This window comes from Acipenser ruthenus, unplaced genomic scaffold (assembly GCF_902713425.1).
Source record: "Acipenser ruthenus unplaced genomic scaffold, fAciRut3.2 maternal haplotype, whole genome shotgun sequence".
Taxonomy (NCBI): Eukaryota; Metazoa; Chordata; class Actinopteri; order Acipenseriformes; family Acipenseridae; genus Acipenser; species Acipenser ruthenus.
Window position 1 is genome coordinate 8,003 of NW_026707676.1, and position 14,542 is coordinate 22,544.

At 44.4% G+C, this 14,542-nt stretch overlaps 1 protein-coding gene across 1 annotated transcript; it reads right to left on the reverse strand.

Moving 5' to 3' along the window:
* Positions 1-565: 565 nt before the first annotated feature.
* Positions 566-6,445, reverse strand: LOC131728032 (uncharacterized). Its single transcript, XM_059019241.1, has 2 exons — positions 4,721-6,445; positions 566-894 (listed from the first exon to the last, which is right to left on the reverse strand). The coding sequence occupies exons 1-2, from the start codon at positions 5,724-5,726 to the stop codon at positions 887-889; spliced, it is 1,014 nt and encodes a 337-aa protein (XP_058875224.1). The 5' UTR covers positions 5,727-6,445; the 3' UTR covers positions 566-886.
* Positions 6,446-14,542: the final 8,097 nt, after the last annotated feature.

Below are 14,542 nucleotides of genomic sequence, written 5' to 3' on the forward strand. Positions count from 1 at the left end.
TTCACAAGTGGATGTAACTTTAGGAAACCGCCTAATTAGTCAAAGCAGTAATACTTATCCTTACCGTAGCATTATAGAAGCACTGCTAAACTTTAGTAAGGACACCCTAAAATCTCAATTCACTGCCGGATTGTTTTACAAAGATACCCCAGGACACATGGATGAGACTGATCCTGCAGGGGATAATGAAGGTTTAGTTAAACGGCATGTTTTTACCAGAATGAGCCATACAGTTGAACTTTTAGGACCCCTGCATTCAGATATATTTTTTCAAGAGAAACTCATGCTAAATGGTATTGACCTGAAAATTAAAATGGTTAGGGCCAGTGACACTTTTTGTTTAATGTCTGATGTCGCAGAAGAGTTCAAACTTAAAATTTTAGAAGCCTCTCTCTATATTAAAAAAGTAAAAGTAGCCCCGGAGGTTAGAATTGCCCAAGCTCAGGCCTTGATGACCTCTAATGCCAGATATCCTACTGATAAAGTGGCTATGAAAGTTTTTAGTGTTCCTAGGGGGAGTAGGGTCTGTAATCAGGAGAATTTGTTTCTGGGGCAGTGTGGCAAAGTGGGTGGTGAGGGGTAGCTGTGTAGCAGTGATGCGGTGCAGGAGTAATGAGCAGACAACGGTAGTCCAGTGGAAAATAGGCTTTATTTGCCAGCACTGGTCTAGTGCTCAAAATAATAAGCCCGGCAATACACAACGATGTGTAAAGCTCGGGCTGACAAAACACAGGATACAGTCCTGAACAAAAGAAACAAGAATACGGTCACCCGTCTCGGGTGCGTGCAGTCGTGATTGTGGTGAGTGAATACACAGGACGTTGTGACAGTACGTGAGGAGGTGATCCGGCTTGTGTTCGCCCAGTGCGACAGCTCCGGATATGTTCTAGCTGTCTGGTGATTCGGAAACAAGACAGACAGTTAGTTTTCAGACACTCCAGCGCACAAACACACACACACAGCTCTTTTAGAGCAGAACAGATTTTTAGGTCCTTCTCGGTCCTTGGTTTAACCCAAACGAAGGAAAAGAACAGCGTTACCCCGGCCCCTATATGTAATCCCGCATGATATCTAGGTAAACGGTTGCAGCTGCCTTTTACTTGCAGCTGCCCCTCGTTTACCTGTCAAATCAATACGGTCTTACAACAGAGTCTCGCTTCCTTCCAGGCTGACCCACTTTCCGGTCCCGGAAACGAACTGTCAGGCCAGCCCTTCCAGATACTTCTCCTCCCGTTCTTTAGCGCCCTCACAGGTCGGGAGGAAGATTTATCACCAGAACTCATTGTATTTCTGTCACATATCCCACCGCTCAGAGTGGAGCCGAAGGAACACTCGGCTAAATCTACCTTTCCCATTGCTCCCCCCTCCCGGGAAAAATAATCCGCATTTTGGTGGTCTTTCCCCGCACGGTGTACCATATGGTACATGAAGGGCTGCAATGCCAGATACCACCGAGTTATCCGGGCATTGCTGTCCTTCATTGTGCTTAACCACTTGAGTGGGGCGTGGTCTGTGACAAGATCAAATGAGTGTCCCAGCAGGTAGTATCGTAAAGAGTGAGTAGCCCATTTAATGGCTAAACACTCTTTTTCGACTACGGAGTAGTTGCGTTCCCGAGGTAACATTTTTTTGCTTATGTACAATATCGGGTGTTCTACTCCAGCTACTTTTTGGGACAAGACTGCACCCAACCCTACATCCGAGGCGTCGGTGTGGAGGATGAATCTCTTGGTGAAATCTGGGGTAATAAGAGTGGGGGCCTGGCAAAGTTTACGCTTAATCGTATCAAACGCCCCCTGACACTCAGCTGACCATTTAATTAAATTTGGCGCACTCTTTTTGGTGAGGTCGACTAACGGGTTAACCACTGTGGCGTACTCGGGGATGAAGCGGCGGTAATAACCGGCTAAGCCCAGTAGTGACCTCACCTGAGTCTTGGTTTTGGGGATCGCCGCATCAACCAAAGCCTGGATTTTGGTGACCACAGGTCTCACCCTTCCATTCCCCATTAAAAATCCCAAATATTGAGTCTCTGTCTTGGCAAACGCACATTTCCTCAAGTTAGCTGTCAGCCGGGCTGCCCTTAGAGACTGAAGAACGGCTGCAACCCTAGCCAAATGCTCTCGCCAGGTGGAGCTGTAAATCACCACGTCATCAATATACGCTGCTGCATATTCATGATGTGGGCGTAAAACCTGGTCCATCAGTCTCTGAAAGGCAGCGGGCGCACCATGTAGCCCAAATGGCATGGTTTTAAAGTGGAACAGCCCCTCTGGTGTTGAAAATGCGGTTTTCTCTCTGGAGCTGCGGGTTAGAGGGATTTGCCAGTATCCCTTCGTCAGGTCCAGAGTGGAAATAAACCTCGCTTTTCCCAGTCTGTCTAAAAGTTCGTCGACCCGAGGCATGGGATACGCATCGAACTTGGCAATAGCATTCACCTTTCTGAAATCTACGCAGAAGCGGTTGGTGCCGTCCTTCTTAGCCACTATTACAATAGGACTGCACCACTCGCTCCTGGAAGGTTCAATCACTCCAAGCTCGAGCATATCCCATACCTCTTTGCGAACGCCACTTCGTCGACTTTCCGGGATCCGGTACGGTCTCTCTCGCACTGTGACACCTGGAGGAGAGATAATGTCATATTCAACTAAGTTCGTCCTGCCGGGCACATCAGAAAAAACATCACTGAACTCCTCAATAAGCTTACGCAGCTCTCTTTGCTGATCCGGAACTAATTGTTCCCCCATTGAAATCGCTCTTGTGCTCGGGGTCTCTGGACAGGGACCTAAATCATCCTCCATATTGCCTGGGGCTATAAATAAGACCTCTCTTGCCTGCCAGGGCTTCAACAAATTAATGTGGTAAATTTCACGTTCATTCCGGCGATCGGGCTGTCTAATTTCATAATTTACTTTCCCTATAGCCCGAATCACCTCATACGGCCCCTGCCATTTAGCACACAGTTTTGACTCTGATGAGGGAAGTAGCAGCATTACCTTGTCCCCTGGTCGAAAGGTTCGAATCCGTGCATTTTTGTTATAATGCTGCTCTTGTCGGTGCTGAGCCGATCTGAGGTTGTCTTGGGCCAAACGACCGACCAAATCCAGGCGATCTCTGAGTAGGAGCACATACTTCACCACATTTTTAGACGAGCCTTTGTGCTCCTCCCACCCCTCTCTCAGCAGGTCGAGAATGCCGCGAGGCTGCCGGCCGTACAGGAGCTCAAAGGGGGAGAACCCCGTTGAACTCTGCGGCACTTCTCTCACTGCAAAAAGGAGGTAGGGGAGAAGTGATGCCCAATGTTTCTGCTCTTGTGTTACAAATCGCCTCAGCATCGACTTTAAGGTCTGATTAAAACGTTCCACCAGACCGTCCGATTGTGGATGATAAACGGACGTCCTGATGGGACGTATTTTTAATATTTTGTACACCTGCTGTAACGTATTGGACAAAAAATTAGTTCCGTGATCGGTCAAAATCTCCTTGGGGATCCCTACTCTGGCCATAATCTGTGCTAACTCGGTGGCTATTGCAGCGGCACTAGTGGACCTCAATGGAACTGCCTCCGGGTATCGCGTTGCATAATCCACCACTACTAAAATGTGCGTATACCCGGAGTCAGAAGGTAGCAAAGGGCCGACTATGTCCATTGCAATGCGCTCGAAAGGAGTGGAAATAATCGGCAGTGGGACCAAAGGGGCGGGGCGCACTCGACCCGGCGCTACTCGCTGGCAGTCTGGGCATGTGGCTACATATTTCGACACATCAGTATGAAGACCTACCCAATAGAATCGAGCCAATATCCGTTCCCTCGTCTTCTCGGCTCCGAGGTGCCCCGCAAAAGGGATATCATGCGCCAGCCTCATGACCTCCAGCCGACAAGACGGGGGAACCAACAATTGTGTTACAGGCTGTCCTGTGCCCGCGGCTAGGTTTACCCTATACAGTAATTGCCCCTTGATACTGAAGTGTGGATATACTAGCGCCCCAGCGCCGTCAACATCCTTACCTTCAATGGACCGGACCTGTCCCCAAGCGTGCACCAGTGACGGGTCGTTATGTTGGCCCCACACTAGGTCCGCGCTTGAGTACCACGGGTCCGGTACATCGAGAGGGGCTGGAATAACATCTGCTCTAGTCGGTCCAGTAACCTCGCTCTCTCGGTCACACTGCGTTCCCACTCCCTTCGACTGGCGTTTGTTACCATTGCAGCACTCTCCCACCAGACCCCAGCCTTGTCTCAACAACGCTCCCTCCCATTTTGCGGTCCGTCTCTCCTTATTCGTTTTTCTAGGACGGAAAAGAGGGGAAAACATTTCAGTGTGAAAAGGAAACACATCACCAATCCGTTCCTTTTTTTTTTTCTCTGCCACGTTTACGTGTGTGGCTGAGACTGCCATTTTTTCCATCAATTCTTTGAATTTTGGCCAGTCTCGGCCCAGAATAACTGGGTGTGGCAACCTTTCCGCCACCCCAACTACCAGGTGACGTTTTATCGGTCCTACCGATAAATATACTTTTAATGTGGGGTATGCCGCCGTGTCTCCATGGATACAGGAGATGGCCACCTGACCTCGTGGCCGCCACGACACACCGCCCAGGAGAGCTGTCCTAATCAAGGTTTGCTCACACCCTGTGTCCACTAATGCGTGGGTTTTCACATTCCCTAACACCACATTAATCAGACAAGGCCCCTCCCGACCATTTTCCCCACGCTTACCAGTCTCAGGTGCCCAATTGCACGCGGCCACGTCACACTCCATGGCAGCGGGGCATGACCTGGCCAGATGTCCCGGCTGGTGGCACCTAAAACAGATAGGAGGGACAGAGGGGGCATGGGTTAGAAATCTGTCCCGCTGCTGGTATGGCAACGGGGCAGGGGCAGCACCTCTACCCCAGCTGGGGGCCAACCTTGATCTCCATGGGGGGGAGGCAAGGGGGCCCAATGGGGTCGGTGCTCTGGGAGGTCTGGGTCCCTGGAACGAGGGGGGTGGTGGCGATGATGTTGGAGGAGAGGGAGAGAGAGCGCGGCTGCTCCGAAGGGCAGGGGCGGACAGGATCCCGATCCGGGCAGAGGTCAGGGAGTCCTCAAAATCTTCGGCCAATTTGACCGCCTCCTCCAGGGTGTCGGGGTTGTGGCGCCGTATCCACGCCTGGGTTTCGGCGCCGACCACATGGCAGAACTGTTCTACCACAATGGCTTCCCCCATCTGCTGGACGGTCTTCTTCCCGGGGGTCAGCCAATGCACCATGTGGTCGCACAACCTCTCCGCAACCACCCTGGGGCGTGTCTCCGGGGCTCTCCGGTACTCCCGAAACCGCGCCCGGTGGGTCTCGGTAGTAATGTTGAGTCGGCGGAGGATAGCCTGCTTGACCAGGTCATACTCAGTGGCGTGCTGGTCACTCATGGCCTGGTAAGCTGCCTGAGCCTCCCCAATCAGGCAGGGTCCCAATTGGCTGGCCCAGAACTCCCGCGGCCAAGCCGCCGCGGTAGCCAGCCGCTCGAATGCCACCAAGTACGCCTCCGGGTCATCCTCCGCCGACATCTTCATCGCCCGTGCCTTTGGGGGCGACATCACCGGTGTTGTAGTCGGGGTCGTTACCGCAGCCACGGCCAGTCCTACCCGTTCAATGAGCGCTGTATAGCGCTCCTCCCTCCTTCTCTCCTCTGCGTCCCGTCTGCTCTCCAGTGCCTGCAGCAGCTCCGCCAGCGCGTCGCGGTCCATGATCCCACTTCTGACACCACGTGTGGCAAAGTGGGTGGTGAGGGGTAGCTGTGTAGCAGTGATGCGGTGCAGGAGTAATGAGCAGACAACGGTAGTCCAGTGGAAAATAGGCTTTATTTGCCAGCACTGGTCTAGTGCTCAAAATAATAAGCCCGGCAATACACAACGATGTGTAAAGCTCGGGCTGACAAAACACAGGATACAGTCCTGAACAAAAGAAACAAGAATACGGTCACCCGTCTCGGGTGCGTGCAGTCGTGATTGTGGTGAGTGAATACACAGGACGTTGTGACAGTACGTGAGGAGGTGATCCGGCTTGTGTTCGCCCAGTGCGACAGCTCCGGATATGTTCTAGCTGTCTGGTGATTCGGAAACAAGACAGACAGTTAGTTTTCAGACACTCCAGCGCACAAACACACACACACAGCTCTTTTAGAGCAGAACAGATTTTTAGGTCCTTCTCGGTCCTTGGTTTAACCCAAACGAAGGAAAAGAACAGCGTTACCCCGGCCCCTATATGTAATCCCGCATGATATCTAGGTAAACGGTTGCAGCTGCCTTTTACTTGCAGCTGCCCCTCGTTTACCTGTCAAATCAATACGGTCTTACAACAGAGTCTCGCTTCCTTCCAGGCTGACCCACTTTCCGGTCCCGGAAACGAACTGTCAGGCCAGCCCTTCCAGATACTTCTCCTCCCGTTCTTTAGCGCCCTCACAGGTCGGGAGGAAGATTTATCACCAGAACTCATTGTATTTCTGTCACAGGCAGTTACCAAAGTTTGTGGTTATTGGTTTAACAGATAATGACGCTTTTAGCGGTTCCTATGCTAAAAACCCTTTTAACTTTAAACACTTTGCCGGGAACTTTATAGCTATGTATGTTGATGGTGAACAAGTCCCCTCAAAACCTTTACAACCCGACTATACAGCAAGACACAACCCCGTCTGTGAATATTACAGTCTAATACAAGCCACGGGTAGACATCTCAAAGACAAACTGCTGATAATTGATCGGTTAGACTTTATTAGAGGCTATACGCTCTATGCTTTTGATTTGACCCCTGACCAAGAATGTGGAGATCATTTTTCCTTAGTAAAAAATGGTAATATGCGTCTTGAAATGCGTATTGCCCATGCTCTGCCAGAGACTGTGAATATGATTGTTTATGCTGTTTTTGAGAACGTGATTGAGGTTTCCCACCAAAGAGCTGTTCTCTTTGATTACTGAAAAGTTTGATACAACTTTGATCCTTTTTAAAAATGAATACCACCCAGCTTACAGCGCTGCTATCCAGCAACCCCATGACTGAAAAGTATTTTTATGGGGTCCTAGCTAGTGATCAACTACCTAAAGGAAAAATAAAAAAAACTTCTGGCGATACTCATTGTCAACACAGACCCCCAGAATTATCCTGGAGAACACTGGCTGGGGATTTATCTAAAAGAAGAGGGTCAGGGAGAGTTTTTTGATTCTTACGGTAACCCTCCAGATTTTATTTATTTTCCTAAGACTATCTCAAACTTTTTAGACAACAACGCTAAACAAACAGTGTACAATAATCAGTCTCTACAGGGTCTTATGACCACTACCTGCGGCCATCACTGTGTTTTCTTCTTACATCATCGAGCCAAAGGACTTACTTACCCTGAGGTTATGGCGCTCTACAGCTCTGATTTAAACAAAAATGATCTGATGGTGTCCCAATTTATACATTGTATGTCTAACCCTAAAAAACAGAACTGTATAAATGTATTTTCATGCGTGCAGTGTGTCAAGACTCACCATGATTTTAAAATATGTTATGAATGTTAGTCTTCAAAAAAACTTATGACAATGTATATGCTGAATAAATATTTTTATTGTTGTAAAGACTTATACAGACATATATATATCAGACATTGTTATACACCATATGCATGAATTTACAACAAAATGTAAAGATTTGTATGAAACTCAATAAAAACAGTAACATCTTAATAAGTTTCCCATAACTGTTGTCTTTTTTTCTGCTTCTTATTCAGGGGTCTCTAAGGGTCGTTTTTTATAGGCTTCTATGAGTTGTCATGTTTGAGAATTAGGTACTGTAGAATAGGGGACATTTATCACAGCCAAACCTTTGATGCATTCAACCCATCCTACAGGTAGCCTATGTTCAGGGATATTGGTATTCCCTGTAGCAGCCCTGATTAAATCAACCAAATGCGACCCTCTAATGTTCTTGCCCCTAAGAATGCATTCCCCTTGATCATTCCATGAGGTAACCAAAGCATTCTGAGACATGGCGTTTAAAATAAAATTAGCATTTTTCTTAGATCTGGAGGGGACGCTACTCATAACATAAGTCACTACCTTAGATTCAGATTCTGCAGCAGGTTGGGCCATTTCCTCAGAGGGGGGTGTAATCAAAGTCAGGGTATTAAGCTCTTTTTCACTCTGTTTAATCAACGCTAGATATCTCTGTAAGGAGCTTGTGTATAGCTTAACTTTCTCATGGTCACTGATGTCAGTTCTAAGTAGAATGCTTTTCATTTCAGAGTCAAGTCGGCTTTCAACGGCTTTTTTAATAGGGGTGCTGGGGCTCAGGCTGCCGAAGTCTATCGAGTTGATGTTGTGGTATCAGAAACATTTTCTGGGAGTGAGTCATTTTTACAAATTAACTTTGAGGCATTAAGAGTCCTGATAAAAAAGGCAATGCAATCCTTATTAAAGCGCCAATAAAACCACCACTCTGATTCACAGTTTTTTCTTCTTTTTAATTGAATGGTTCTTATTACATAGGCTCTTTATAACACGCCGCTGCTTTTTGAGAGTGTTTAACTGACTCGAAGTTAAGGGGATGTGACCCTTTAAGGCATTTAAGGCAATTTCCACAATAGATTTGATAAAATCGTCTGAAGCGTTTCGTAAAATTGCTCTTCTCTGATGAGCAGAGCTATGAACTATGCTCTTTAAGAGATGGAGGTTACGTTTTATTCTAGCCGACATGCTGCGTTGTTGATGAGCCTAGATAAATAAAAGTTTTAGCGCTATAACAGGCCGATTGTAAGTGTTTTGTCTTGGTATTTCTCATGATATAAGCAACTGGCCAATCAGGAGTAAATAAACCAGTTCTTAGACGGTATGCTTCGGGGGTTTGTGCCTTTAAGTCTATTAAAAGATAACCATAGGGTTTTTTTGTCGCATCTTCAAACGCTTCTAAGAAAAACTTGGAGTTACCGGGGTACATCTGTCGGGCTAGCGTGTTGATTTGAAGTTTATCTCGAGGGTTTTTAAACAGAATAATGTAATTGGCATTCAAGTTTATGGTACGGCTCATTTTTCCTTGAAAAAACACATTTTGAACCAAATACAGCACGCATAAATTCCTATGATGAACGTATTTTGTAAAAGCTTTCTGTATTTCATCATTTTCGCTAGCTGCCTCCATCAAGTCATCTATAATGATTAAATTGATTTTGTTAGGAGGCAGTAAATTATCATTGGATAATGAAGCTGGTATGCCTTCAATAAATTTTACATTTTTAAATTTAAGTGCCAATTTGTTGTATAATGGCTGCCAACAGCTATAACACCATATGATATTCTCAGGGGTTTGGGACAAGATCTGTGGAGAGTTTTCTAAAAGCTGCTTCACAAGATAACTTTTGCCTGAATTGGAGGGTCCGGATATTATACTGCAAAAGGTACGGTTAGTCTAATATCGAAGCCATCTTCAGTAGCCATAAGGAAGAGATGTGTAATCAGACAGCAAGACTCTCTTATTGTAGACTATTTGAAAAGTTTTCTGGAGTGGTTTGTTTTCCAATTGAAATTATTTTTTATTACGGTGAATCTGGGAGCCTCGAATCATGATATGCTCAGTGGGGGTGTTTCTATTAGGGTTCACAAAGTTTTGAACTAGGTCTTTTAATGAAGCAAGGTTAATTAATTTGGAATTCTCATAGTTTAGGGTAATACCCTTAACTTTGAGACATGTTTTTCCGCTGTTTGTGATGTATCCATACGTTTTAGGCCCCCCTGACACAAGCTTCAGCTTGCTGTTTAAATCTCCAAGATAATCGCCAAGTTCAGGACGCCATGCATGGGGCCTACTGACAAAGATCACAGAGTCCGTATCATGGTACAGACAGCGACCCTGCAGACGATCCGTGAGGTTATAGAGCTCTAGCCAGGCGTAAGCGGTTGTAAACGCCGCTATGAATACGTTTACATTACCGGGGGGAGTATAGGTATCAGAAGCGTAACGCCACTGAACCTGCGCCACCGTATCACTTACAAAACAAAAATGCGAAACCTGATATCTTTTTGAAAAGAGATAATGGAAAAACTGGTCAGGATCTTTAACCAAGCTTGTAGAGAGTTGGTTAGTTCTCTGGGCAAACTTCCCCCAAAATGAGTTTAAACATAACTTGGAGATTTGTCTCTTAGCAGGGTTAACATTAATGTTTTGAGGATCTAATTGAACCCCCTCTTTCTGAAAATATTCAGCAATATAGCGCTCTTTACGCCCATCATTGGTACAATGAGAGGGGTAACCTGAACTTTCCTGTTTCCCCTTGAGATGACTATTAATGTAACCTGTAAAGAGAGTGTCAGATTTCTGAGGAAAATGCCAAACTTCGTGTATTTTAGACACTTTGTAACCTTTCTCAAGAGCTTTGACTACCTCTACACTGCACCATGTCCCTGTCAAGGCTCTTTCTCCAGAGGTATGGTTACATACCCCGGTTTGATTTAGTGTTTCTGCGCATGAACGGCAGAGGGTAAACATTAATTTACCACAGATGCGGGCAGGCAGTACAGGGAAATAAAGACCCCTTGGAGGCAGAACAGTTAATTTGAACAAGCCAATGTACTGCCTCAAGTCTTGAAAATTATGGTAAATTACGGTAGGATGGTCTACAGGGTACACTTCTGTTGACAAAGGGGTACAAGCTAGTGAAATAAGTATTCCACCCTTTCATTTTCTTGGGCCACATAATGTAATGTAATGGCATTTGTACGCCCCCCAAACAGCGCCTCACGAGGATTGAGACGTTCTGGAAAATCGGAGCGAACCAAAAAATCGTGAACTTTAGGCTGTTTTTTCAGGGCGTTCCATTCATGCTCCCAAATAACTCTGACTTCCAACCCATAAACCTTTTGCAATGTTTCAATCTTTTCATCAAAGTGATGATACATCGTACCACAGGATACTTTGCATAAGGGGTTTACATCGGCAGAATCATAGCATTGGGGACAACCATGAAAAAAGAACCCAGCAAATTCAAAAGCCGTACGCTTACCATTAATCACAGCATACCCGTCCAAGAAAAAGGGTCCTATTTTAAGCTCTCCATAGTTTAAAGCATGTTGAATGAAAACATTTTCAGTTTCAGATACATACATTAACCATTGTATCGAGGCATTTGAAAAGCTTTTTTGCTGCTCACTGTAATTGTCGGGAGGAATGATCGCTATTGTGTCTTTAGGCATGAATTTACTTCTATACATAGCCATGCACAGTGAAGCAATGGTGGTACATTGGAAGGGGTCTATCTGCCCTATAGCATAAACCTCTGTACGGAATTTGATACAGGCCTCTTTCAAAATTTCAACATCATTTTTGCAGTAGAATGCCATTTCTTCTCTGAAATTAAAAACGCCATTCTTAATTGAATCATACCATTTGTAAAAGTCATCACGTTCTTTAGACATCATTTGCTGAACACTGTAGTAACGTGGTTCAGGATAGGGGCCTACGTAATTCTGGTTTTCAACAGTATTGAAAAAATGATATCCTTTTCTGGCTTCAAATCCCATAGCTGAAGGCATTGCACTTCATGGGCATAAAGTTAAAGGAATCATTGTAGCGCATCTTAAAAGCCTCATCTGTAAAACACATTAACTTGCTACCCTGAGCGATGATATGAGGGTTAACACCGTTGGTAAATAAATAATTCATCAGTAAATTGCTGTCATACGATTTCGAGTTGTGCGCCAAGAAAGTATAGCCAACGTAACTGGGCCTGCGATACCTTTCAAAAAACTTTTTCACACAATCCTCACTCTCCCAAAACCATGATTCCCCATCCAGGTGCATGCAGTACAAATAATTTGGAATGTGCAAGCCATCTTCCTGCCTGCATTCAAAATCATAAAACACATATTTGTCTGTGGGCTCATAAGGTTTTGGCACTTGAATGAAGCATTTGTGATCAGTGTGAGGTAACAACACAGCCTTACATATCTTACAGTAGGGACTAGGACATTTATGAATCAGCGATTTATCAGGATTGCATTTATAGAGAGAATAGCTTCTTGTACACAGTTTTAAAATGTCACACATAGAGACCTGTTTTTCACTGTTGGCTTTATCTCGGAGAATCTTATGCTCATCATAACAGAGCTGTGATCGACAATAACGATTGCAATCATTACATTTTACCTTTACAGAAGCATCGCTGTTACAGGCTGGTGAAAAACACACATTACAGTGTCCCTCACAACGATGTCCAGATCGGTTACTGTAGGCTGTGTAACAGTAATTACACAGATAGGCGGCACCCAGAAAACCTTTCAAGTTAACAATACCGTAGAAATGATTCTCATGAAGAAACAGAAATACAGTTTTGCTTTTTGGTCGCTTATCTGTTTGGTGTTTCAGGAACACATCCTTTTGAGGACATCTGTACCATACCACAATTTTAACATCTAGGGCCTGTTCAAATTTATCTAGGTCAGCAAACGAAATCATCTGATGTTCACTTAACCCCACACGCTGTTGAAGTTTTAAAGCCTCAGCCATACACATATCATAAGGACCCCTGAATTCTGGAAATAACAAGCTCAGAACGCTGTAAGCAAAACATAATTGATTGTCTCTGTTGTAACATATAATCAGATGTTTGGCTTTTTTTCTAATAAGCTCACTTTTCATTAAGGTCTACAAACCTCTCCTTAGACCTTATAACCTGGACAATCAACATCAAAGAATCATCAGCCAAAATTTCACTATGACTTTGAAGGAGAGCTTCAATCTGACTGAAAAAATCGTCTAGACTTAAATTGTCTCCAGTCATTTTTACATACACTGGTATATCCAAGGATCCTGCTCTTAATTCAAGCTGTACAATGTCTGTGGGTCTTAATGTTCTAGAAACCTCACTCAACATATTCTCTAACGTTTCATGCAACACAGTAAAAACTTCAGCATAGGAATCCAAATCATACAGATGTGTAAAGTTAAGAGGGTGCTTCAATTCGATATTGTTAAACATAGATCTATGTCTAAGCTGTACACCTTCCCCACCAATTCTACCCCCATTGTTAACCCTATGGGGGTTCTGTAAACCAGAAGGACCAGCCACTTGATCATCATGTAATACACCAGCCCCCAGGACTTTTATGCTAAGAGTCATCCTGACAAGCCCCCCTGTTTAAGCTTCCCCTATTTGGCTTTCCATATCATTTACACTCTCTGTAGTAACATGATTTTCTCTAGACATTTCTTGCAAAAGCTTATCCAAAGAGTCACAATTGATCTGAGTCAATTTAGCATCATTAATAACCCTTGGGTTATTGTTGTTTATATTAGGGATGATGTCATTTATCGGGGGACTATCTATAGAAAGTTCATCAATCAGAGACTTGATTGGCGTTAAATTATGCGAGTTATAATTTAAATCATTTAATAGTTTGTCTAGATAGTCAAAATTCTCAAAAGCTCCTAAATTTAGGGGGTGAACAGTGCTTGGTCTTACATCTAGGGTTGGAGACTTACTATGTGTAGGGGATCTTGTTGAGGGATTTGTATTTAAGGTACTTTGGGAGATGATTACAGAATTTGACACAGTTTGACTTGGATCAATTGAAACCTTTTTATTTTTTTGAACAACAGTCACAGCATCATCATTATCAGAATCATCATCAACATTAATTTCCACATGCTTCCTCTTACAAGTTTTTTTTCCGAAAGGGTGCCATTATTGCTGTACAATTACAAAGTTACTGTTTTAAAAACCCTAGAGTTTTCAACAGGGTTATTAAGGTTTGTATATTCTGAAACACCTCAGAGTCAGACACTAGAGCCCTTATAACAGGGTGTCCTGATTTTCAGAGGTAACTTCCTATCTAAATATTGTCTGCTTTCAGCACACATTTACCCCCAAAACGCGTTCATTACGTGTAAAATCGAATGAAAAATATTCTCACTTGTTTTTGTGAATATCTAGAAAATATAACTTATAAAGGGGTCATTACATCAGGCTGTGCAAACATTAGGTTAACCGATTTAAAAAACATAACGCTGCACTAAGCTCCTATAGTTTAAAAAAAAAATCTAAACAGTAAAGCGTATTAATAATTTGCACAACCCTCAGAATAGTTTGATCGTGTATGAGGTTATTCAAATCTGTTGATGATAAAAACATTTACAGTATTTTTCTCTTTTATTTTTATTAGCAATACAACACATATTCCGATTTTATATATCTTTCAAAAAACATTTCTTTCTAATCTTTTTGAAGGCATCTGTATATTTAAGTTGAGATAACGATAGGTTGCGGATGCAACCCCGGTTCCCTGAAAGAGAAAATAACCATCAAGGTATGGGACATTGCCGTCAGGCAGTAGGGATTGGCTGAGCTTTATGTCAAAGCTGCCGATAGGCCTCCGCGCAAGCTGCCGTGTAAGCCCACCCCCCGCGGAGAGTCACTTCCTCTTTTGCCCTTCAGGCCGTGAAGGCCTCCAGAGCGACCTCGCGGCTTGATGGTTATTTTCTCTTTCAGGGAACCGGGGTTGCATCCACAACCTATCGTTCCCTTTCAAGTCGAAAA

Excerpts from the sequence above, each read along its gene's own strand:
- LOC131728032 (XM_059019241.1), bottom strand. The coding sequence starts at position 5,726 with ATGGACCGCGACGCGCTGGCGGAGCTGCTGCAGGCACTGGAGAGCAGA.